General features: G+C 46.9%; 1 protein-coding gene across 4 annotated transcripts in view; it reads right to left on the bottom strand.

Annotated features, from left to right (window-relative positions):
* LOC140388348 (bis(5'-adenosyl)-triphosphatase-like) overlaps window positions 1–26689 on the bottom strand; it is a 1872387-nt gene that overhangs the window by 436222 nt on the left and 1409476 nt on the right. For all 4 annotated transcript variants that reach the window (XM_072472372.1, XM_072472370.1, XM_072472371.1 and 1 more), the window contains one exon: window positions 18765–18833. In XM_072472372.1, coding sequence (XP_072328473.1) covers window positions 18765–18833 — 69 coding nt within the window. The remainder of the gene's footprint in view (window positions 1–18764; window positions 18834–26689) is intronic.

Here is a 26689-nt window from a genome sequence, read left to right as displayed (position 1 = left end):
TTCCATGCGGTCTCAAATCCCTTTGTCTCTATCTGCCAGAATCAAAGTGGCTTATTTCTACATTACATTAACTAATATCTCTAAAGTAACTATTTTATATCACATTCGTCACAGCTGGAGGTTTGCAAGCCTCATGTCCAGCTTGGTAAACTTGACGCCTACAGCCAGCTATGCGTAGAGATCTTTGATACGCAGCCTGGGGTGCTGGTCAAAGCGGGAGGCTCTATTGACAGTCAATGTATAGTATCCGCAAAGGTGGATTGATGTGTCGGGTTTTAGTACTGGAACACCTGGCACAGCAAAGTGTACCGGGCGTATTATGCCAAGGTGCTCCAGATGCCCAAATTAGTGAGCAAGGCATAGGGGGCCAGTCGTTCCCTGAAATATTTAGGTAAGGCATCCAAGTCCATGTAGAACTCTGCCCTTGCTTCCTTCATATTGCCAATGCCCTCCTGAAACACCTTGGGATGTTTCCTGCATCCTGAAGAACTGCTGCCAGTCCAATTAGACTTTTTGTAACCAGTATCTGTCCAGAAGACTGGGTCCTGGTCCTTGCATGACTATTAGGGGAAGTCAGACCATCTGCTGCCCATGGGTGACCTGGGCCACGATGGTTCCTACGATTCCTAGAGGCTCCCCTGTGTATGTGGCCATCAGGCCCTGGTGTCCCGCAGGCACAGGGGCATGACACTGGCTCTGAGGCACGTGAAGATCTGTTCCCCGATAATGGAGACAGTGGCTCTCATGTCCACTTCCATTTCCAAGGGGTGACCATTAACCCAGAGTTTAATTTTAATAGGGCAACTTTGGGGGTGGTGATGCAGTTCAACTGCATTAGCTTGTCCTGTTCAGGCTAGTGGAATTGCAGGGTCCGGTCCTGAGGACGCTTTGGCTTGCAGCCTGGGCGGTACACATACTGACGATTCTTGCAACCTTGCCTTGGGTGTACCCTTCAGCCGCAGGTCAGCACTTTCCCCAAACTCTTCTGCGGAAGCTTCTCTAACATTTCACGTCCATTGGCCCGTGCCTCTGTGTGCCGTGGCTGAATAGTAAACAGGTGGTGGGCGGGACGTGAAGATGCTGTCTACAAGGGACCTGGTTTACCGATATGGGGGATGTCCGACACGGGACCTGGTTTGCCGATATGGGGGACGTCCGACACTGAGCCTGCTGCAGTCGATTGAACGAGTTCCTGGGCTCCTTTTTAAGCATTTTCCAGGGACAGCACCAATTCCATAGCTCTTTTAAGATGAAGGGTGGTTTCTGTAAGCAGTTTTTTCTGCGTCACAATGCTGTTTATCCCACATACCAGCAGGTCCCATAGCATCTCTGGCAGGGATGTCCTATAGCAACAGTGCTCAGCCAGTTTCCTGAGCCTGGTCAGGAACACTGTTAAAGGTTCTCCAGGGATTCGTCCAGCTGTATTAACCAATGGTCTTGGTTCGTAGTGGTTTGCCACTATGTCAACCAGCTCAGTAAAGGGTTTTGAATCCGGGGCCACTGGGCAAGTCAGGCTCTTAATGATGCCGAACATCTGAGCTCCAAAGGCAGTCAAAAGGATTACTTTCTGTCAGTCATCACCTTCTATACCATTCGCACAGAAAAAAATAGAGGATTCTTTGATGTACTAGGGCCAATCCGCCACGCCTGCATCATACGGCTTGAATTTCCCGAATGACTGTTTTTGCGGGTTTCATTCATCTACTTCTTACCGGAGGTGTCTTTTTTTTTTTTAAAAACAGGGCTTGCCAGAATCTCATTCTTGCTCCTCATCATCAGTGTAGTACTCCAGGAGTCACAAATGTAAACGTTAAACAAAATTTATTTTAACTCAATACTGCATACGGCACTAGTGTCTCAGCCTAGGACTAACTCCAGATCCTGATCTGGGATGGTATTGAAAAGGGCTCAATAACGACTGCCAGGCCTTGGCGGTTACCATGGGAATTCGTATTCCACGAACGTCACTGGGAGATCAATGAGTGGTGATCCCTTGTGGTCCACATGAGGGCTATCACATGCATTATATATTGGGAGTCACATTTTACCATTTACAACCAACTGTACACTTGGGCAGTAATTAAAGGATGTGGTAAACACCACTAGTGGTATAATGTATGTACTACGGCACTGCCCGTATATTACAGGTACGACGGTAAATCCCTGCCTGCTGGCTCCGCCCAGCAGGCGGCGTATAAAAGTGTATGTTCTCCTGCGCTGCTTCCTTTCTGGTTCCAGCTACAGGAGGCACAACATCTTGTTCAATAAAGACTCGATTGTTCCACCATTCTCGTCTCGTGGTAACTGACGGTACATCAATTTATTGAACAAGATTTTAAAAGATGGATCTCCTAATCAAGCCTAATTGCCTGCAGCTGAGCCCTCATGCAGCCAACACCACGTCCACCTTCGACCACTGGCTAGCCTGCTTTGAAGGCTACCTCAGAGCAGCCACTGAAGAACCCTCGGACTCACACAAGCTCCAAGTCCTCTACTTATGGGTGAGCCCTGACATTTTTCCCCTCATCCGGGATGCACCCACCTACTCCGATGCGATGAATCTCCTGAAGGGACATTACGTTAAACCGGTAAATCAAGTGTACGCCAGGCACCCCCTGGCCACGAGACAGCAACTCCCCGGGGAGACTCTGTATGATTTCTTACGGGCCCTACAGATCCTCGGTAGGAACTGTGGCTGCCAGGCAGTTTTGGCAATCCAACACACCGAAATTTTAATTAGAGACGCTTATGTCATGGGCATGAAGTCTACGTAAGTCCGCCAGCGACTATTGAAAGAGGGTACGCTCGATCTCGTGGGGACTAAGCAGCTTGCTAATTCATTAGAAGTGGCCTCCCGTAACCTGCCGCCCTACACCCCCGACCGCGCGGCACCCTCATGAGCATCATGGGCCCCACCAGCTGCTGACTCCAGCTCACCGCTAGCTTGCGCCGCGCGGCAGCCAGTCAACTCTGGGGGGCAGCAAGTGTCATTTTTGTGGACAAAGCAAACACCCCAGGCAGCGCTGCTCGGCGCGGAGCGCGACCTGCAACTGGTGTGGGAAGAAAGGGCACTTTGTTTCCATTTCCCAGGCCCGGTCGGTCGCCGCTGTTTCCAGGCCCGGCATTTCTACACCCCTCACGTGCGACCCAGGGGCGCCGCCATCTTCCCCTCCACAAGCCACGTGCGGTCCGTGGGCACCACTATCTTCCCCACCGCAAGCCACGTGCGGCCCGTGGGCGCCATCTTTCATGTCACCCGCCATGTGCACCCAGGGGGGGGGGCGCCATCTTTGGTGCCATTTTGGACCGCGCCTCAGGACCACTGCTCGTCTGGCCGTTCGCCGCCTACTGCTACCTCCGCCACCGCTGATCAGCCCGGGACCTCCCAGCATCTTCTGCAGCTCACCTCCAACACCCTGGATCAGTCTCGGCCCCGCAACCTCACGACCGCTACGACGACGGTGAAGATCAACAGGCACGAGACGACCTGCCTCTTTGACTCCGGGAGCACAGAGAGTTTCATCCACCCCACTACGGTAAGGCGCTGCTCCCGCCCGGTACACCCCGTCACCCAGAAAATCTCCCTGGCCTCCAGATCCCATTCCGTTGAACTCCGGGGGTACTGTATCGTGACCTTCACCGTTCAGGGCGTAGAGTTCAGCAACTTCCGGTTCTACTCCTCCCCCACCTCTGCGCTTCCTTGTTGTTTGGCCTGGATTTTCAGTGTCATCTCCAAAGCCTGGCTTTGAAATTCGGCGGACCCTTGCCCCCCCCCGCTCACCGTCTGCGGCCTCACGACTCTTAAGGTCGATCCACCTTCCCTGTTTGCGAACCTCACCCCGGACTGCAAACCCATCGCCACCAGGAGCAGACGGTACGGTGCCCAGGACAGGACCTTCATCAGGTCGGAGGTCCAATGGCTGCTGCGGGAGGGGATAATTGATGCCAGCAACAGCCCCTGGAGAGCTCAAGTAGTGGTAGTGAAAACTGGGAGAAGCACAGGATGGTCATTGACTACAGTCAGACCATCAATGGGTACACGCAGCTCGACACATAACCCTCCCAAGCATATCTGACATGGTCAATCAGATTGCGCAGTATTGAGTCTTTTCCACAGTAGACATGATGTCCGCCTATCACCAGCTCCCCATCCGCCCGGTGGACCGCCAATACACAGCATTTGGAGCAGATGGCTGCCTCTATCACTTCCTTCGGGTTCCCTTCGGCGTCACCAATGGGGTCTTGGTATTCCAGCGAGGGATGGACCAAATGGTTGACCAGTATGGGCTGCGGACCACCTTCCCGTACCTAGATAACGTCACCATCTGCGGCCACGATCAGCAGGACCACGATGCAAACCTCCAAAAATTCCTCCATACCGCCAAACTCCTTAACCTCACCTACAGTAAGGAGAAATGCGTGTTCCGCACGAACTGCTTAGCCATCCTTGGCTATGTAATGTAAAATGGAGTCCTAGGGCCTGGCTCCGACTGCATGCGCCCCTTCCTGGAACTCCCTCTCCCCCACTGCCCCAAGGCCCTGAAACGTTGCGTGGGGTTTTTCTCATATCACGCCCAGTGGGTCCCTAATTATGCGGACAAGGCACGCCCATTCATCACGTTCACAGTTTTTCCCCTGACAGCTGAGGCCCGCCAGGCCTTCAACCACATCAAGGCGGAAATCGCCAAGGCCACGATGCACGCGGTCAACGCGTCCCTCCCCTTCCAAGTGGCTCTGGCCGCATCGGACGTGGCTCTGGCCGCCACCCTCAAACAGGCGCGCAGGCCCATGGCTTTCTTTTCCCGCACCCTCCATGCCTCCGAATTCGGCACTCCTCTGTCGAGAAGGAGGCCCAAGCCATGGTGGAAGCTGTGCAGCGTTGGAGGCATTACCTGGCCGGCAGGAGATTCACTCTCCTCACTGACCAACGGTCGGTCGTCTTTATGTTTAAAAATACACAACGGGGCAAGATCAAAAATGACAAGATCGTGAAGTGGAGGATCGAGCTCTCCACCTATAACTATGAGATCTTGTATCGCCCCGGGAAGCTCAATGAGCCCCTTGATGCCCTATCCCGCGGTACATGTGCCAGCGCACAGGTGGACTGACTCCGGGCTCTCCATTATGACCTCTGCCATCCGGGGGTCACCCGGTTCTTCCAATTTGTCAAGGCCCGCAACCTGCCCTACTCCATTGAGGAGGTCAGGACGTTACCAGAGACCGCCAAGTCAGCGCAGAGTGCAAGCCGCACTTCTACCGGCCAAATAGAGCACACCTGGTGAAGGCCTCCCGTCCCTTTGAACGCCTCAGCATGGACTTCAAAGAGCCCCTCCCTTCCACTGACCGCAACGTGTGCTTCCTCAACGTTTTTGATGAGTACTCCCGGTTCCCCTTCGCCATCCCATGCCCCGACACGACTTCTGCCACGGTAATTAAAGCCCTGCACAGCATCTTCACTCTGTTCGGTGTCATAATATACATCTATGTATATAATGGAGTGCAGACAGGCAGTGATTGACACACAGGATGACCAGTAAGCACAGTCGCAGGTGACCAGGTTAGTGCCCACATCACCACCAGGACTGAGGCGATCGTGGCGGAGGGTCAAAGCCCCCAACAGACTTAATTTATACTGTTTCTGTCACCCCCGCCAGACATTTTTAACAGCAGTATATTGTATGTACTACGGCACTGCCCGCATATTACAGGTACGACAGTAAATTCCTGTCTGCTGGCTCTGCCCAGCAGGCGGCGTATAAAAGTGTGTGCTCTCCTGTGCTGCAGCCATTCTGGTTCCAGCTACAGGAGGCACAACTTCTTGTTCAATAAAGCCTCGATTATTCCACCATTCCCGTCGCGTGGTAATTGACGGTACATCAAAGGACAACTAGAATGCCCTCCCAAGGCTAAGGTTGTAAAGATAGTTCAGGAAACAGGAGAAGAAAAAGAATAGGAGTCAAAAAGTATCTAATTCCTCCCTAGCAACCCCCCACCATCCCATGAATCAAAACGTTTGAAGAAAAGCATGCATCGTTAACTTTCCTTCAGAATAACATGACTGAGATGTCTTTATCAGTGGGAGTCAGGTCAGGGCAACAAAAGTGTACACTGAACTGAGAAGATTGCAGAGTGAACTTTCTCAGCAATTATGCATGGACCTTACAGCCAGGTTGCTTTGTTTATATTCAAAGCAAGATTATATGGTCATGTGGTTCATCACGTGATCACCAGCAATCTGTCTTTTGAACTATAGCTATAATGCAATTGGAATAAGTACAGGTATTTCAATTCAACCATTATCAACACAAATTATTTTTTTCCACGTGAGTATCAGATATATTAAGCAGCGCTTTTTGTACCTGGATTAATTCTGCAGCCAGCTTCCATTGCATTCCAAATTCCTCTACAGGACGAGAACCAGTCGACCCACACAATTCTAGTCAGGGTTTCAAACTTGATCAAGGTATTCACCCAAATTGCCCTTTTCCCTGACCCTGAGATGGTTCCTACCATCCACTCAATCTCATTCCACCTTGTTGAAGAGAAAACATTCATTTCCATTGTCATATTCTCTCAGAAGGTCATTTAGTTACTTGGGATTGAGGCTCTTTGCTTGGTTTGAAATAACCCACTGTGAGTCAGCACATCTCGAAACACAAGCTTTCCTGCCGAATGGGAGATTATTTCTGCTCTGATGCTAATTACCCCACATTGTCACTGGTGGTAATGAATAACCCTCTGATGAAGTGCTTATTTTTAGTTTTTGAGTATGAAACTACCCGACTAAAGCTTGGTTCAGAATTTTGTTGTAATTATTATCATCACATTAGCAGGAATGAAGATTATGCCTTTGTACCAATGTAATATCTTGGGCAGATTTACTGCCAGATTTAGTACCACCGTTAGCAGGCAACTTTAAAAAGTCAGCCACTGAACCTGGTTAACCCTGTTGCCTTACAGGTCTATAACTCAAATGCACAATCATTATTATCACATTGACAGCACATTTTTCATACAGCACTTGTTTTTTAGTCAAGTTTCAATTCTTCCTGTTCCCAGCTCTGCCATAAAACACAGTTTGCATGATGCCGCATGGCTGCCTATTTGTCTTTATAAATCATGACAGTAATTTCAAAAAAACTTGCAGAACATTAGTACTTTGCTACAATCTGGTAGAGATGACACTGTGCAATCAATGTTTTGTTCACCCACCCAAGACATTGGCTGCAAATTTTAAAATGAGGTGCCCTTGTTAAGAATCACAGCATCAACACATGGTCTTGCATTAGTTTTATATGCTGATAACATCTAGATAGCAGAGGGCTGACAATGCAATAATTCATTCAGGTACTTGTAATGATAATAAAAACCACAAGAGTGTTTTACAATTCAGCAAAAGCCCAACCCTGAGTTATGCCCTCAGACTTACTGCCATGCATTTGTTCATTATTATAATATATATTACATAGTTCAATTATTTATTATTTTTTAAATAAAATTCTACAAAATAGCACATGAGAAAAACTGAATATCTGAGTGACAGAAGTAGGTAGAAAGGTAATAAATAACCTGGTTCGTGATACTCCAAATTATTACCAGACTTTCTCAGCTATTGATTACTGGGGCTTGAATGATGTACTATAACTTACCTTACCATACTATACAGCCTCCTTATCGCAATCAGAAATTATGCCAATTCTGGTTGGGGAAAAGTGCATTCCCACAAATACTCAAGCTCAATACCAACAGAAATTCCCATTTACAGCCCATTTGCTTTCTTCACACATAGCTGATGTCTGTTAATGCAAAGAGTATGCCCTTTGTTCCACTATTGATCTCACTTCGGCATCTCTACCATTGTATTCCCTACCATAGCCCAGGGCATTTGCACTGAGTCTGCATTTACTCAATCTAGTTCTGAGCTTGAAAACCTTTCACTATCCAATGGGACATCCCACAATATACATTTAGCCCCCCCCCCTCCCCCCAAGGTTTAAAAACAATGCAGGGCAGACTGCCACTGGTCACGCACAATTACACAAAATATAATCTAATGCGGAAGAATTTGGAGACCTCAGACATTCATCTGACCTCATGAGTTTCCATAGTAACAAGTTTCAATCTCTGATATTAATGGCAAAGCTGCTAAGGACTTTTTTTAAAAAAAACAGACAACAAAGGAAGCTGCTTCTCTTCGGATTCTGTTTTTGCAGCAATAAGACTTGAGTGGAGCCAAATGCTGTGGTCCAGACCAGAACACAAACAGCTGTTATGGAGAGAACTGAAATCCCAATTCCTTTCCATTACTGTCTGTAATCAGTGTGTTTTTGAAAAGAAAGATGTGTTTTTTCTCAGCCTCGAAATGTGGGGTCATTTGGGATAACCAGGAGCAAACTTTTGTGAGTTTAAATAAAGAAGATTATTTATTCAAGCATTTACCCCCAAAGTCTAATGTTATGTCACTTGTGTACATACACACATATGCACACATATATGTGGAATGCATTACCCCAGAGTGAGGTGGATGCTGGGACAGTAATTTAAGGAGGAGTCAGATAGATTTTTCATTGGCAATGGGTTCAGGATTTTGAGAATTGGCAGGATGTTGGAGTCAAGGTCAGGATAATATCAGCCATGACCGAATGGCGGAGCAGACTCGATGGGCCAAATAGCTCCTATATCTTATGAATTTATGAACATACAGCACCTCTCTCGTGAAAAATACAGTTAAAGAGGATGGAGCATTTTTGTCAATTACAAACAAAGGGACAGTCTGTAGCACACGTTTTTGTTGCAGACCATGGAAGATGGCATTTCATTCTGAAAGGGTAGTCTAGGTGAATTCAACACCTAGAGTTGTACAATAGGACTACTGAGGGATTCCTTTGAAGAGATGGATTGTTCAACAATTCACAAAGTTAAAAACCTGTTGTCTCTTTAGCAGGAATTCAGGTTACTGTACTGGTGGACTTAAAGTCTCCCAGCATGTTCATTTTCAAGATATTGCAGTCTCCAGGTTTTGAAAGACAAATATGTGACTGCCTTATTTGCTCCTGTCTCTGCAGTTGTTTTAGACTGGTTGATTTCTCTCTGTGTTTTGGAATAAAAAGATTTCATATCTGAAGATAGTTTCAATCACATGATCAACACTTTAATATTATCAATGCCGAATGATTGGTGCTAGAATATATTGATACACATGGAAGATGGATAGTGGTCATTCATGCCTACTTCGGATTAATTAGTTTCTGTAGCTTGCTTTTGTTCAGTTTCAAGTTCAAAGAAATTAAGTCTGGAATTGGGTTTTTGGCAAGTCCAAAGATAATTGGTATAGATAGTTGAGCGAGTGGGCAAATGCATAGCAGGTGTAATATAATGTGGATAAATGTGAAGTTATCCATTTTGGTAGCAAAAATAGGAGGGCAGATTATTATCTGAATGGCTATAGATTGAGGGAGGGGAATGTGAAACGAGACTGAGATGTCCTTGTACACCAGTCGCTGAAAGTAAACACACAGGTGCAGCAGGCGGTAAAGAAGGCAAATTATATGTTGGCCTTTATAGCGAGAGGATTAGAGTACAGGAGCAGGGAGCTTTGCTGCAATTTTACAAGGCCTTGATGAGACCACACCTGGAATATTGTGTGCAGTTTTGCTCTTCTTTTCTGAGGAAGGATATTCTTACTAGAGAGGGAGTGCAGCGAAGGTTTACCTGGGAGAATGGGACTGATGTATGAGGAGAGATTGAGTTAGTTATGATTATATTCACTGGTGTTTAGGAGAATGAGGGGTACCCCATAGAAACCTCTAAAATTCTAACAGGGCTAGACAGTATAGGTGCAGGAACGGTGTTCCCAATGGCACGGAATCCTGACCCAGGAGTCACAATCTCAGGATATGGGGTAAACCATTTGGCACTGAGATGACTAGTAATGTCTTCACCCAGAGAGTGGTAACTTGTGGAATTTTCTCCCACAAAAAGCAGTTAAAGCCAAAACAGTGTGGGCTGGATTCTCCGATTGCCGACGCCAAAATCGCAATTGATGATTGGCCGGAGAATCCGTTTTGATGCAGAAATCGGATGCTCCATCCCCTCAAAAATGGCATAATCGCATACGGTTGGGAGGCACAGTAGCACAGTGGTTAGAACTGGCTACATAGCGCCAGGGTCCCAGGTTCGATTCCCGCCTTGGGTCACTGTGTGTGTGGAGTCTGCACGTTCTCCCCGTGTCTGCGTGGCTTCCCTCCTGGTGCTCCGGTTTCCTCCCACAAGTCCCGAAAGACGTGCTGTTAGGTGAATTGGACATTTTGAATTCTCCCTCAGTGTACCCGAACAGGCGTTGGAGTGTGGCGACTAGGAGATTTTCACAGCAACTTCATTGCAGTGTTAATGTAAGCCTACTTGTGACAATAATAATAAAGATTATTATCATCTCAGGACATCACCTGAAGCCCTCCCCTCTGCTCCGCCCCCGATGGGCCAACTTCCCGACGGCGTGTGACATGTGTACTCAGTTTTCGGGAATCTTGCGTGGCGGCTGCAGGCTGTGTCCAGCACCGCCACAGTCGGGGGGGGGGGGGGGGGGCGTTCTGCTGGCCGGGGGGTTTTCGGTGCAGGGCTGGAGGGACTGGTGAGGGGTGGTCTGGGGGTGGCGAGGGGGGTTACAGGGGGGCACTATCTGGCAGGCCGGGTCCGCGCATGGCTGGTGCATGTTGTACAGCGTGACAGCTGCATGTCGCCGCTGTGTACATGGGCAGCCACGGACCCGGCAATTCTCTGTCCGTATCTGCAGGGGGCTTTACCGCTGACTTTTTGTCGTAAGATAGACACATGCTCTGGACATAGCCTCAAAATCGGAGATTCCAGCCCTGTTTGTTTTCAAGAACAAAGAACAAAGAACAAAGAACAAAGAAATGTACAGCACAGGAACAGGCCCTTCGGCCCTCCAAGCCCGTGCCGACCATACTGCCCGACTAAACTACAATCTTCTACACTTCCTGGGTCCGTATCCTTCTATTCCCATCCTATTCATATATTTGTCAAGATGCCCCTTAAATGTCCCTATCGTCCCTGCTTCCACTACCTCCTCCGGTAGTGAGTTCCAGGCACCCACTACCCTCTGCGTAAAAAACCTGCCTCGTACATCTACTCTAAACCTTGCCCCTCTCACCTTAAACCTATGCCCCCTAGTAATTGACCCCTCTACCCTGGGGAAAAGCCTCTGACTATCCACTCTGTCTATGCCCCTCATAATTTTGTATACCTCTATCAGGTCGCCCCTCAACCTCCTTCGTTCCAGTGAGAACAAACCGAGTTTATTCAATCGCTCCTCATAGCTTATGCCCTCCATACCAGGCAACATTCTGGTAAATCTCTTCTGCACCCTCTCTAAAGCCTCCACATCCTTCTGGTAGTGTGGCGACCAGAATTGAACACTATACTCCAAGTGTGGCCTAACTAAGGTTCTATACAGCTGCAACATGACTTGCCAATTCTTATACTCAATGCCCCGGCCAATGAAGGCAAGCATGCCGTATGCCTTCTTGACTACCTTCTCCACCTGTGTTGCCCCTTTCAATGACCTGTGGACCTGTACTCCTAGATCTCTTTGACTTTCAATACTCTTGAGGGTTCTACCATTCACTGTATATTCCCTACCTGCATTAGCCCTTACAAAATGCATTACCTCACATTTGTCCGGATTAAACTCCATCTGCCATCTCTCCGCCCAAGTCTCCAGACAATCTAAATCCTGCTGTATCCTCAGACAGTCCTCATCGCTATCCGCAATTCCACCAACCTTTGTGTCGTCTGCAAACTTACTAATCAGACCAGTTACATTTTCCTCCAAATCATTTATATATACTACAAACAGCAAAGGTCCCAGCACTGATCCCTGTGGAACACCACTGGTCACAGCCCTCCAATTAGAAAAGCATCCCTCCATTGCTACCCTCTGCCTTCTATGGCCTAGCCAGTTCTGTATCCACCTTGCCAGTTCACCCCTGATCCCGTGTGACTTCACCTTTTGTACTAGTCTACCATGAGGGACCTTGTCAAAGGCCTTACTGAAGTCCATATAGACAACATCTACTGCCCTACCTGCATCAATCATCTTAGTGACCTCCTCGAAAAACTCTATCAAGTTAGTGAGACACGACCTCCCCTTCACAAAACCGTGCTGCCTCTCACTAATACGTCCATTTGCTTCCAAATGGGAGTAGATCCTGTCTCGAAGAATTCTCTCCAGTAATTTCCCTACCACTGAAGTAAGGCTCACCGGCCTGTAGTTCCCGGGATTATCCTTGCTACCCTTCTTAAACAGAGGAACAACATTGGCTAATCTCCAGTCCTCCGGGACATCCCCTGAAGACAGCGAGGATCCAAAGATTTCTGTCAAGGCCTCAGCAATTTCCTCTCCAGCCTCCTTCAGTATTCTGGGGTAGATCCCATCAGGCCCTGGGGACTTATCTACCCTAATATTTTTTAAGACACCCAACACCTCGTCTTTTTGGATCACAATGTGACCCAGGCTATCTACACCCCCTTCTCCAGACTCAACATCTACCAATTCCTTCTCTTTGGTGAATACTGATGCAAAGTATTCATTTAGTACCTCGCCCATTTCCTCTGGCTCTACACATAGATTCCCTTGCCTATCCTTCAGTGGGCCAACCCTTTCCCTGGCTACCCTCTTGCTTTTTATGTACGTGTAAAAAGCCTTGGGATTTTCCTTAACCCTATTTGCCAATGACTTTTCGTGACCCCTTCTAGCCCTCCTGACTCCTTGCTTAAGTTCCTTCCTACTTTCCTTATATGCCACACAGGCTTCGTCTGTTCCCAGCCTTTTAGCCCTGACAAATGCCTCCTTTTTCTTTTTGACGAGGCCTACAATATCACTCGTCATCCAAGGTTCCCGAAAATTGCCGTATTTATCTTTCTTCCTCACAGGAACATGCCTGTCCTGTATTCCTTTCAATTGACACTTGAAAGCCTCCCACATGTCAGATGTTGATTTGCCCTCAAACATCCGCCCCCAATCTATGTTCTTCAGTTCCCGCCTAATATTGTTATAATTAGCCTTCCCCCAATTTAGCACATTCATCCTCGGACCACTCTTATCCTTGTCCACCAGTACTTTAAAACTTACTGAATTGTGGTCACTGTTACCGAAATGCTCCCCTACTGAAACATCTACCACCTGGCCGGGCTCATTCCCCAATACCAGGTCCAGTACCGCCCCTTCCCGAGTTGGACTGTTTACATATTGTTTTAAGAAGCCCTCCTGGATGCTCCTTACAAACTCCGCCCCGTCTAAGCCCCTGGCACTAAGTGAGTCCCAGTCAATATTGGGGAAGTTGAAGTCTCCCATCACCACAACCCTGTTGTTTTTACTCTTTTCCAAAATCTGTCTACCTATCTGCTCCTCTATCTCCCGCTGGCTGTTGGGAGGCCTGTAGTATACCCCCAACATTGTGACTGCACCCTTCTTATTCCTGATCTCTACCCATATAGCCTCACTGCCCTCTGAGGTGTCCTCTCGCAGTATAGCTGTGATATTCTCCCGAACAAGTAGTGCAACTCCGCCTCCCCTTTTACATCCCCCTCTATCCCGCCTGAAACATCTAAATCCTGGAACGTTTAGCTGCCAATCCTGCCCTTCCCTCAACCAGGTCTCTGTAATGGCAACAACATCATAGTTCCAAGTAGTAATCCAAGCTCTAAGTTCATCTGCCTTACCCGTAATGCTCCTTGCATTAAAACATATGCACTTCAGGCCACCAGACCCGCTGTGTTCAGCAACTTCTCCCCGTCTGCTCTGCCTCAGAGCCACACTGTCCCTATTCCCTAGTTCTCCCTCAATGCTCTCACCTTCTGACCTATTGCTCCCGTGCCCACCCCCCTGCCATACTAGTTTAAACCCTCCCGTGTGACACTAGCAAACCTCGCGGCCAGGATATTTATGCCTCTCCGGTTTAGATGCAACCCATCCATCTTATACAGGTCACACCTGCCCCGGAAGAGCTCCCAGTGGTCCAGATAACGGAAACCCTCCGTTATAACGGAAAGAAGGGGTTAGATATAGCTCATGGAGCTAAAGGAATCAAAGGTTATGGGGGGAAAGCCATGATCATAATGAATAGCAGAGCAGGTTCAAAGAGCCGAATGGCCTATTGCTGTTCCTATTTTCTGTTTCTATGATACATTATGTGAATTCCAGAAATGCTTTTGCCTTAAGTGCACTCAAAGAGGAGGCACTCCATCCATAATAATTTTATTAGAAACTTTCTGGAAACTTGAGGTAGTTTGTGCCAAACCTGACCCATCACAGCGTTCTTCGCCAAAGAGAGTGCCTCCTTTTTGAGTGCACGTAACAAGACAAAAGCATTTCCAGAATTCACATAATATCAATTTTTAAAAGTAAAGGCAGTTCCAGAAAATTTTCGACTGAATACAATCCATATTTAAAGCTATGGATAGGGCCATCAGAAAATCCAGAGTGCAGAGAAACATTCTTGAGTAATGACTGGATAGTGAATAACAACTGAATATTCTTTGTTTATCAATCCACTCATACTGAAGTAAAACAGACAACAGGAAATCCCATTGCTAAGGTCTAAGAAGAGGCCACATCAAGGTTTTGTTGTTTTATGCTTTACATGAATTGGTGAATGGATTATAACTGGAACATCATGGTAAATGTAGCATTCTTCATTGTGGAGGCCTTAAAGGATACTTGGAAAGAGGAAAGAAGTAATTCACTTAGTTCATGTTCACATTCATTTAACAACTCTTTCAGCATAATCTATTACATTCCTCTTTACTTGCTTCACAAGTAACATATGAATTAGGAGCAGGAGTAGACATCTTGGCCCCTGGAGCCTGCTCTGCCATTTAATAAGATCATGGCTTATCTAATTGTAATTTCAAATCCACATTCCCACCTACACCCTATAACCTTTCGCCGTCTTGTTTATCAAGCAGCTAGCAATCTCTGCCTTAAAATATATTCAAGGACTCTGCTTCCACCACTTTTTGCGAGAGAGAGCTCATATGAGCATCTGAATCATGGAGTAGGCCATACTGCTCCCAAGCTTGCTCCGCCATACAATAAGATCTTGGCTGATATAATTTTAAACAAAGACTAAAGACACACAACCCTCAGAGAAAAAAATTCTCCTTATCTCGGTCTTAAATAACCCCTTCTTTCAAACATCAGCAAGAGAGTGTCCTTCTGCAATGTCGGGATTCTATGATCATATGTAGACCATCAGATTTTAAATGTTGACTTCTATCCTTGGCACATTTCTCACCTCTGAGCAATCCTTGCCTTAGAAAGTAATACAACCTTTGTTGTTTTTCTTTATTCTCTCATGAATATTGGCAAGACCACCATTTATTGCCCACTCCTAATTGCCTTGAGGGCAACTTCGAACGAATCACATTCCTGTGGGTCTGGAGTCATTTGTAGGCCAGACCAGGCAAAGATGGCAGATCTCCCTTCTCTGACGGACATTAGTGAAGCAGATCCATTTTACAATCATTTATTGTTCCATGGTCACCATTACTGAGATTGGTTTCCAATGTCAGATTTTAAAAATGTATTTAATTTAAATTCCAACAACCATGGTGGAATTCGAAGCTGTGTCGCCAGAACATCAGCCCAGGCCTCTGGATTACCAGTCCAGTGACACAACCGCTATGCCACCATCTCCTCCTAAAGACATTTCCAGATGTTGCCCTTCAAACAGCCACTCAGAGATAGGCTGAGCTGTTTAGCACAATCAAAGTGCTTTGCTTACAACAAAGCTGAGATCAAAAACAGGCAGTAAATGGAATGGTAGGTCAGTGGCCCTGTATTAGAATCACAGAATCTTAGAGCACAGCAAGAGACCATCCAGCCCATTATGCCTTGGCTAGTTCTCTGAAAAAGCAGTCTTCCTTTGTCCCACATTCCTGTCTTTTTTTGTCTCTAACTCTGTGGGCAGCACGATGGCACAGTGGTTAGCACTGCTGCCTCACAGCTCCAGGGACCCGGGTTCAATTCTGGCCTTGGGTGACTGTCTGTGTGGAGTTTGCACTTTCTCCCCTTGTCTGCGTGGGTTTCCTCTGGGTGCCCCGGTTTCCTCCCACAGTCCAAAGATGTGCAGGTTAGGTGTATTGGCCATGCTAAATTGCCCCTTGCTGTCCAAAAGGTCAGGTGGTGTTACAGGGTTACGGGGATAGGGTGGAGGCATGGACTTAAGTTGGGTGCTCTTTCCAAGGGTCAGTGCAGACCCGATGGGCCGAAAGGCCTCCTTCTGCACTCTAAGGATCCTATTATTCTGTGAGCTTCTTGTACTCAAGGACCGACTCAACTCCCTCTGAAAATAATTCCTGAGTTCCCACCACCTACTCAGATAGTCTGTTTCAGCTCCTGATAACTTTCTGAATCAAAAAATGACTTTGCATCTCCCCAGAAGATTATTTTCCAATGGTTTTGAATCCATGACCTTTAGTTAATGATCCACTTATCAGAAGGAATTGTTTTTTTTTCTGATTTGCTCTATCAAAACCTCTCATCATTATGATAATCTTTATTAGATCACCTCTTAACCTTTTCTGTTGCTGAACTGAAGCTCTTCAATCCTGGTAAACCAGTCTCTGTATCCTGTATTTCTGAGGCCTTTACATATTTCCTGAGGTATGGAGTCCACCATACACCAGCTAAAGTGTTACCAGTGGTTCTCAAGTTCTATCACAATCTCTTTGGTTTTATATTCTAGTCCTCTATCTATTAACCAAGCAATGCATAGCCATTTGTTACTTTTGAAGCATCTTGTCAATTTTCCCTGCCATTTTTCAATATTTGTGTAAATGGATATCAAGATATATTTTCTCATCAGCACTTATCTAATTGTGCCATTTATATTCTATTATCCTTATTTTATTAGACCTCCTAAATGCATCCCCACACTTCTTTACATCAAACTCCTATGGCATTCTGTGTTTGTGTGCAACAGCGTGATGGGCAGCAACAGTTTATGTGATAACCTAATCAGTCTCAAATCTTAAAAGTCACCAGCAAGAGAAATCTTTTGATTATGGATATTTTAGCCCAGTTTAAACTAACCATTGGAAGGTTAAAGGATAATCAGAAATACTTTGTCCATCAATTTTCAAGCCAGTCCCGGGTGCAAGCAGACTGTTTAAAATATTAAAGAGAAACATTTGGAGAACGACTGTTGTTTTAATGCCAATCTGATTCCAAATTACAGTAAAATAACAGTCAACATGCAATGGGATAGATGTTGACTTTGTGCAAAAAGTGTAATACAGGCAATAGCAATTCAGAAGCTCATATTCCATCTCCAAAGATTTTTGTTCCACTGACCTCTTTGGAAATAAAAAGTGAGAGAGATGTAAAATGAGCTGATGACTTGCTGGCACCTATTTCACACAAAGTCAAGGTCTACCTCAAACTATTTGTCAAGAATCGGTTTGCATTTAAATGAAAATGATGCCTGAACTAACATTTCAAACAGCCTTGTACAAAAGCAGCTACTTTAAAAATGTTGGAATCATTGAATGCAGTATTCATTTAATATTGCATACTGCTATCACTAACAGTCCCAACTTCAATGCCAGCTCCGTGATACAGATGAGGTGATGCAACTGCACAGAATAACATTTCACAAGAGCATGTACTACACAAAAGTGACTTGACTTCCGAATAACCTCCTGGTAAAGATAACATCTGACAGGAGAATGACAAAATTAAATGTAAAACAAGTTGGAAAACATTCATGTCTGAAACAGAAGTTTACATTTCACTATTAATTTTGAATCAACAATTCTATTTGGTGCAATTGGTATAATTCACTCAAATTACTGAAGAAGCTAGGAATTCCATATGCAACAAGTATGCAATACCTGGAATGAACTGTAATCATGTTAGGAAAACAAAGGTTGTTTTAAGGGATTTATAGTTGCATTGGAAAACATTAAAAATAAGGTATAGTTTTAATGTGTGTTTAATTTAATGTCCCTGTGGCTGGAAGGGTAAAACCTAGGGGTAGCACAGTGGCACAGTGGTTAGCACTGCTGCCTCGCAGCATCAGCGACCCGGCTTCAATTCCAGCCTTGGGTAACTGTCTGTGTGGAGTTTGCACTTTCTCCCCTTGTCTGCGTGGGTTTCCTCTGGGTGCTCCGGTTTCCTCCCACAGTCCAAAGATGTGCAGGTTAGGTGTATTGGCCATGCTAAATTGCCTCTTAGTTTCTAAAACGTTAGGTGGGGTTACTGGGTTACAGGGATAGGATGGAGGCACGGCCCTAGGTAGGGTGCTCTTTCAGAGATTGGTGCAGACTCGATGGGCCGAATGGCCCCCTTCTGCACTGTAGGGATTCTATGATTTCTATGATGACAATTAGATTCATGCTGGAAAAAAATATTTGTATGTGTGGGGGCTGGTTTCAATTCCAGCCAGTGTGTTTAGAGAGGGGTATGCTGTTAAGAATTAATAGAACCAGTAGGCGAAGCTTAGCTACAGGAGGCCCTTGTAAGGATAAAAAGGGTTTCAAGTCTTGTTTTAGCTGGATATATTGCAGTTGGAGACAGGACACTGGGGAGTGAACATTTCTTAGCTTTGTCAGGAGAAACGAGTTAAAAAGATGCCTAGCTCCTAGACTGCCACTTGTGGGCTGCTAAAATCTCAACATATACCTTTGTTATAACTGAAAAGCTTTTCAGTGTTTGCATGTCAAGATTTATGTTTTAAAAATACCTCGACATAGACATCATCATTTCTTGAAAAGTCTCCTTTCTTTCTTGGAAGGATGTGAATATGCACATGCTGAAGGGAAGAGAGAAAACAAAAATCATCATTCCATTTATTGAGGCAAAGCATTTCACAGAGTAAATACAGAAGATCACAGATAAAATTTTCTAAACTCTGGTGTTAATAGAAGGCAAATTTGCTTTTGGAGATTAAATTTTCACCTTTTGAATATTTTCCATACCACTTGTAAGATAAGACAGTTGTGGAGGAAATACAAGGCAGAAAGATCTATTCAAAATTTTTCTCCAGTCTGTATCAATTATGAAGAGTCGTATGAATTCTTCCAAAATGACTTGGGTTATCTGTTTTATATTGCAGATCACAAAGCTAGCAAACCTCGCTGATTGCTTGCAAGTGAAATACAGAACAATTGAGAATGGATTTAAAGTAACAAGGTCCAATTTGTCCCTACATAGAATCCCTACAGTGCAGAAGGAGTAGCTATTTTGTGAACAATCCCTTGTAGAGCTTGGAATAGCTGATTTTGACATGGGGAAATGCAATACAAATGGTGCAAAGTAATTTAAAAAAACCTAAATGGCAATTCTACAATGCTCAAGGACTCAAAGAACAATAAACACACGTGTTCCTTTGTGTCATCTTCCTCTGTCTTATTGCAATAGTAAATTGATTCAATTTGCTGGCGAAGTGCACTCTTATTATACAGCGAAGGAGAGGGGGAAAAAAAACAATATGACCAAATATCTTCTTCAACTTAATCAGGTAAGTAGAGAGGCTGAAGGTGGCCTAGTAGTTACTATAATCACCTCACATCTACCAGCATGGTTTCAACGAAGAACTATTTCAACATTGCTTATTTCAACAGGACCAGAATTTTGCCTTACGAGCAGTACACCTAGCATCGCTCAGGGGGCAAGAGGATTGTGCCAAGGTAATGTCTGGATTGTGCTTGGGAGAATTCTGCCCTATATCTTAGCACATTAATTCATTAGCGGACAGAAGAAATGGCATCCTCCACCATGTTCAAACCACAAAAACCTCCAACGGTCAGGACAACTATGAAAAGAAACTGCAGGAGGTAACTGCTCAATAATTTTCATTTAAAATGATGTACATTGACAGACCAAATAAATTTAAGGATAGATTTTCCAAATGACAAGCTGTCTGTGCCAATACAAAATTAGTTAGTGAAGACCAGGAAACGGTCCAAGATTCCAGATTCCCTAGCTAAACAACAAAATATGTGCAATTGTATTCTGTAGTCTGTGTGTGAGGTTATCTTAATAATAGGAAGGAATTGCATTCAAATAAATCGATATGCAAGATCATGAATTTTTATGTTGAGCACTCAGGTAATCCAATGTAAAATGGATGTTGAGGGCCAGAAATATTCTGAGCTTTAATGACATGCGTAGTGTTCTCAAATTCTTGATTGCTGGATATTTTTGCTGCTCCTGTTTGCAGAACTAAGAGGGAATTCCATAAACTTGAAGTATCCAAAACTGTTGCCCATGCCCTAATTTGCAAAGTGTCCTGTTCACCCCTATACTCACTGACTTACATTGGATCTTAATTAACGAATGCCTCGATCCGAAAATACTCAACCTCGATTGCAAATGCATCCATGGCCACATCCCTCCATATCTCTGTAACCTCTATAACACAGAGGCATCTGGACTCCTTCAATTCTGGCCCCTTAAACATCCCTGATTTTAATCATTCCATCATTGGCGGCTGTGACTTCAGCTGCCAAGCCCCTAAATTCTATAATTCCCTTCTTAAACCTTTCTACCTCGCTTTCCTCCTTTACAATGCACTTTAAAATCTATCTCTTTGACCAAGCTTTTGGTCATCTGCCCTAATATCTCCTAATGCAGTTTGGCGGTAAATTTTGTTTGATAATGTTCCACTTAAGCACCCCTCCTTAACAATATACTTTAAAATCTGTCTCTTTGACCAAGCTTTTGGTCATCTGCCCTAACATCTCGTACTCAAGGCAATGTAGTCATCAGAGCTCCTACAGACAATACCATGGACCCCATGAACAGCAGGTGTTCCGCCTTATCAGTGCACACATATTCAGTGATCAGTAATGCAGGATATTCAGGTCAATGATTCTCTGACAGCATCAATTATTGCATAATTAGGGCTATTTAAACAAGTTAGCAGATTGGAAGCATATCTCCAGGAAACTTAGGTCGGGGTTGTGTGGTGTCAAGCCAACTCCAGAGTAATTTAAAACTTTCGAGTGGGACCTGATTACAGAACTCCCACCTCATTCTCAACACCAACTATTTTCCATCTATCTTGTGCCCACCTGCCTTTCCAGACAAGTAGGTCTTTTGGGGCTTAAATACTCCATAACAATGGTCTGAGCATTTATTAGAGAAAATCCCACAATGCAAATGACCAATATTACTGAGGATTTCACTGCAGATCTTGATGGAGTTTCCAATGTTCTCCGGGGTAGGCTAAAATCCAGAAACGTGGCTGTACTTAAATGGCAGCCTCCACAACAGTGATTGCAATGTGCTTTGTCAACTCGAACTGAATGAAATATTACTTATCAAGTAAGAACCTCTGGCCACGATTTAACGAAAAACAAAATAGAATCCATTCTGGGCGGAAATCGAGGGGTCGTTCCTGGTGCTTACAGCACTAGAAATGACCCCATTATTGAATGGCATTTTAATTTTTGGTCCCCGGTGGGGAATGCCCCGCAGAGGCTGCACTTAGCCGCTTATCCTGCACTGAGGAGCTCCGACAAGCACCCTGGCAATATCGGACTGTCACCCATGCCAGTGTGCCAGGCTGGCAGTGTCAAGGTGCCCATGTGGCACCAATAGTACCAGGATGCCAGCCAGGTCAGAGGCTGACCACCTAGGGGTCTGCGATTACCGGGGAGACCTCCCAAAGTGCCAGTAAACCTGGTTTCGGCACTCAGCTTCAGAAACACCTACGTGGATATTTAAACTTACTTAACTGTGCAAGATCTGGTGAGATCTTGCGAGGCGTAACCACCGTCGGGAATCCCGGGGGAGGCCTCTTCCAGTATCTACTGGCTTCGTCCTGCTCCGATCCCGGCGGGACACGGACAGCAAATCGCACCCTCTGTTTAATTGTAGGATTGATGACATCTATACTTAATGCTCAGCCATGGAGTCACATAAGTTGATCTTTCAGCCAACAAGTTCCTGCTTCTCTACCACTAGCACAAATGCTCCTCCTGGCTTCCGCTCTGGAATTCAATACTGCTATTTCTTCAACTTATCTAAATCCCCCAGAGTTGACTGACAGAGCAGGCAGGGTGGGCTGTATGGTCTTCTGCTGCTCATATTTCTTACATTTGTTCTTGTTACCTGAGTTGATGCATGGGTGGTGCAGTACGCTGTGAGGTGTTGGCGTCTTGAGCAGGGCTCGAATGAGTGTGCAAGGCAGAGAAAGAATAGAAAAAGACTAGTAATGAGCCTTGAGATTGGGGGGTCCTCTAACTTTACCCTCTCCATTCCCTCTTTGCTAATTGCCCTCAAGATGTGCATTATGGTCTCCTCAAATGCATTCCAGGGCTTGAACTTGTGGGATCAAGTGTTGTGCAAGTTTACTCACTTCTGGATGTGCCATTTGTTTTGTAAGCAAATTAGAGTTAAAAAGTTTGGGGCTGGATGTTCGTTTGTGGGATCTGATCACACATTTAGGAGGAAAAGTGGATATTGGGACCCAGAGGGTGATTCTGAGGAGGAACAACTAAGTGGCTGCCTCTGGGATCCCCAACCAATTATGGTCACGAGGTTAGATGACCAACAGAAGGCCCTCCAGCTCTGATACATCAGCAGACCCACCATTAGAGATGGGAGCTGCTAATTTAGGTAGGTGAAAGAGAGAGCACCTTGAGATGGAGACACCCTTTGAAGACTTTTAAAAAATTAAAAGAGGTCATGGCTGCTAGGCCATCACTGTGGAGATGAAGTTAAAAATGCCATGTGGAGAGCTGGCCATTTTCCCTCCCACTGGTCTGCCACCGGAAAGACCCTGCTTTCATTGGCCATTGCCTTAGTGGGGGGGCCTGACTGCCAACTGTAAAATTCGAGTCAGGATCTGCACACTGATCTTGATAGGCCTGAGGCTTAATTGGCTACCCTCTGCTTGCTGGTGGGTAGCTGTTCATCTACTGCCCTCCTGACCAGGATGTTTAATAATGACCCCGAGGTGGAACCATGTCAGAAAACATGCTTGCTGGCTGGTGCTGTAAAAATTGCAGGCTTGTCTGCCTCCATTCCACCTTCACAGCCATTTAAAAGTTTGGCCCTGGATGTTCGAAAAACTACAGTGACATTAAATACTCCTCCTCTCTGTAACCTCCTCCAGCCACCATACAGCCCATCCTGCCTGCTCTGTCAGTCAACTCTGGCGATTTAGATTGATTGAAGAAGTAGCAGTACTGAATTCCAGAACAGAAACCAGGAGGGGCATTTGTGGTAGTGGCAGAGAAGCAGTAACTTGTTGGCTGAAATACCAGCTTATGTCACTCCATGGCTGAGTATTAAGTATAGATGTCATTGGGACTTCCAGTGACGGCGGGCAGGAGGCAGCCGCACACTGAAGGGCTCCCAATCGGGAATAGGAATTTTGAAGTTTTAACGCCCGGTCCCGGGGGCAACGGACGCTGAAGGGGCTGTGGGAGGGCATGGAGAGGAGAGGTGTCCAAGTTTGGGGTGCGGCTGTGGAAGGGGGGGTTGGCGGGGATCTGCAGGGGAGTGGAGGGGACGGCGCAGGAACTGTGGGGAGAGCGGAGGCTGGAGCACCAGGGGAGGCTGCATCGCTCACAGCAGGGGAAGTGATGGCTGTGGAACTTGAAAAACAGTTCAGAAAACACATGGAGGCGGTGGGGAGGGAGATGGGGGCGGTATTGCAGGTGCTGGTGGAGGAGGCGATTGTCCTGGTGAGGGCAGCGGTATCAAGCGCAGCGGCGGAGGTGCGGGAGCAGGGTGGGATGCTGAGGGAAGTGGAAGGGGCATTGTCGCAGCACAGTGATCAGCTCACCTCGGTGGGGTGGGAGTTGCGGAGGGTGATAGAGATTATCATAGATTATCATAGAATTTACAGTGCAGAAGGAGGCCATTCGGCCCATCGAGTCTGCACCGGCTCGTGGAAAGAGCACCCCACCCAAGGTCAACACCTCCACCTTATCCCCATAACCCAGTAACCCCACCCAACACTAAGGGCAATTTTGGACACTAAGGGCAATTTAGCATGGCCAATCCACCTAACCTGCACATCTTTGGACTGTGGGAGGAAACCTGAGCACCCGGAGGAAACCCACGCACACACGGGGAGGATGTGCAGACTCGGCACAGACAGTGACCCAAGGAATTGAACCTGGGACCCTGGAGCTGTGAAGCAATTGTGCTATCCACAATGCTACCGTGCTGCCCACAATGCTGCCGTGCTGATCAACAAGGGTCTGCGAGCCGAAGTGGAGGACCTGGAAAGCAGATCCAGGCGACGGAGTCTGGGGATTGTGGGTCTGCCCCGGGGTTGGGGTGAGGGGGGGGGGGGTGGAGGGCCCGAGGCCGACGGAGTGTTTTGCCGCGATGTTGGCGAAGTTATTGGGGGAGGGGACGATCCCTCCTGATATGAACTGAATCGGGCTCATCGGTCGTGGAGGCCTGTACCAAAGGCAAGTGAGCCGCCAAGAGTAGTAACTGTGTGTTTTCGTAGGTATAGTGTGAAGGAGAAGGTCCTGTGCTGGGCAAAGCAGAAGCGGGTGGTGCAGTGGGCTGGAGCTGGTATACGCATGTACCAGGGCTTTGCGGTGGAGCTGGCGAGGAGGCGGGTGAAGAAGTCACTGTACAACAGCAAGGTGCAGTGCGGCATAGTGTGTCCAGCTGGGTTGAGGGTGACCTACAAGTCCAAGGACTTTTATTTTGGGACGGTGGAAGCGGCGGAGGAGTTTGCGAGGGCAGAGGGACTGTGGCAGAATTGAGAAATGGTCCTGTACCGATGTAGCCTCGTGTAACTTTATTTTTTCACTGCGTGTTGGTGTATGTACGCTGTATATATTTGGACAAGGGAAGACATGGGACTTTCATTTGCAATGATGGTTCTTTGGGGCTCGGGTGTGTATGCGGGGGTTGTGTGCTAAAGGGGATTTCTTGGTTTTCCTGGGACCGGGCAAGGGGGAAGGAGACCCGGGCGGGGGCCTCCACGCTGGCTGGTTTAAGCCGGCCAGTGAACGGGAGTGAGGTGGGGGGAGGGGCTGTGGACCTGGTAGAACAGGTTTCGGTGAGTCTCGCTGGGGTGAAAATTTGGGTGAAGGAACCGAGGTTGGGGGGAGGAATTTACAAGAGGAAGTGGAGGGGAGGAGTCTGGGAGGGTGGAGGGGAGGAGTCTGGGAGGGTGGAGGGGAGGAGTCTGGGAGGGTGGAGGGGAGGAGTCTGGGAGGGTGGAGGGGAGGAGTCTGGGAGGGTGGAGGGGAGGAGTCCGGGAGGGTGGAGGGGAGGAGTCCGGGAGGGTGGAGGGGAGGAGTCTGGGAGGCTGGAGGGGGGGGTGTCTACAATTCATGGGTGTCATTCACGGTACTCTTTTGGGGATTGGATGGCATTGAATATTGGGGGGGGGGGGTGGTTGTTGGGTGGACTGCGTACGTCAATGGTGGCCATCGGCGATTCCGGATTCCTTTTTCTTTTTTCCTTTTTTTTCCACCTTGGGTGGCTTTGTTTTATTTGATGCTTATATTGTCAGGTGGGTCGTTGTTTGGGGTGGTGGGAGGATGGGATTGTAGTTGTTGGGAGGGGGATTGACATTGTATTCGTTACCATTTACTGTTTGTTGGTGGGGTGTAAATTCTGAAGAAAATGTGAAAATGGAGAATAAAAATATTTATTAAAAAAAAAGTACAGATGTCATTGGCAGCCATGCCTTCATCTGTTGGAAAACCTTGTCTAATCCTTTCTGCCTCTCTTTCATCCTAAAGACATTCTTTAAAACCTACCTTTGACCAAACTTTTGTTTACCTGCCCTAACCCACCATATCGAATAGAAGAGATCAGTTTAATTTTTCCTTTAAGCACTGGAGTCAGAATTATCAACAATTTCTGCTGCTATTCAGTTTACATTCGGGAAGTGTTCATTAACACATTTTTAAAACTAATGGGGTGTTGTTGTGACAGTAACATGCACTACATGAAACACTATAGTCCGCTTGAGTTTTCTTTGTAGGTTACTTTGTAAACTCTGACATTCCTTGGCCTATATATTAGCAGGCTTCTAATTTTCCAGTCATCACAGGGAGGGTTTTCCATGAGTGGGCTTCTGCTGTGCTGATAAATCTGAAGCACTCTATGCCAAAAATGTTGGAAACAATTGTAGAAACTGGTTGATCTAACAGACTGAGTTGAGATTAATACAGTTGAGATCAGGGGCGGAATTTGCCGACCCCCCGCTGTGTCGGAGAATCGCCGGGGGGCGTAGTGAATCCCGCCCCCGCCGAATTCCGGCGCCAGAGATTCGGCGGGGGCGGGAACTGCCCCGCGCCAGTCGGCGGGCCACCCCCGGCGATTCTCCAGCCCGCGATGGGCCGAAGTCCCGCTGCTGTCATACCAGTCCCTACCGGCGGGAATTAAATCACCTCTCTTACCGACGGGACTGGCGGCGTGGGCGGGCTCTGGGGTCCTGGGGGGGCACGGGGTGATCTGGCCCCCGGGGGTGCCCCCACAGTGGCCTGGCCCGCGATCGGGGCCCAGTGATCCGCGGGCGGGCCTGTGCCGTGGGGGCACTCTTTTCCCTCCACCTCGGCCATAGCTTCCGCCATGGCCGACGCGGAAGTGACCCCCCCTGCGCATGCGCGGGGATGACGTCAGCAGACGCTGACGCTCCCATGCATGCGCGGACTTCCGCCGGCCGGCGGAGTC

This window comes from Scyliorhinus torazame, chromosome 13 (assembly GCF_047496885.1).
Source record: "Scyliorhinus torazame isolate Kashiwa2021f chromosome 13, sScyTor2.1, whole genome shotgun sequence".
Lineage (NCBI taxonomy): Eukaryota > Metazoa > Chordata > Chondrichthyes > Carcharhiniformes > Scyliorhinidae > Scyliorhinus > Scyliorhinus torazame.
This window is presented reverse-complemented; position numbering and strand designations above follow the sequence as displayed.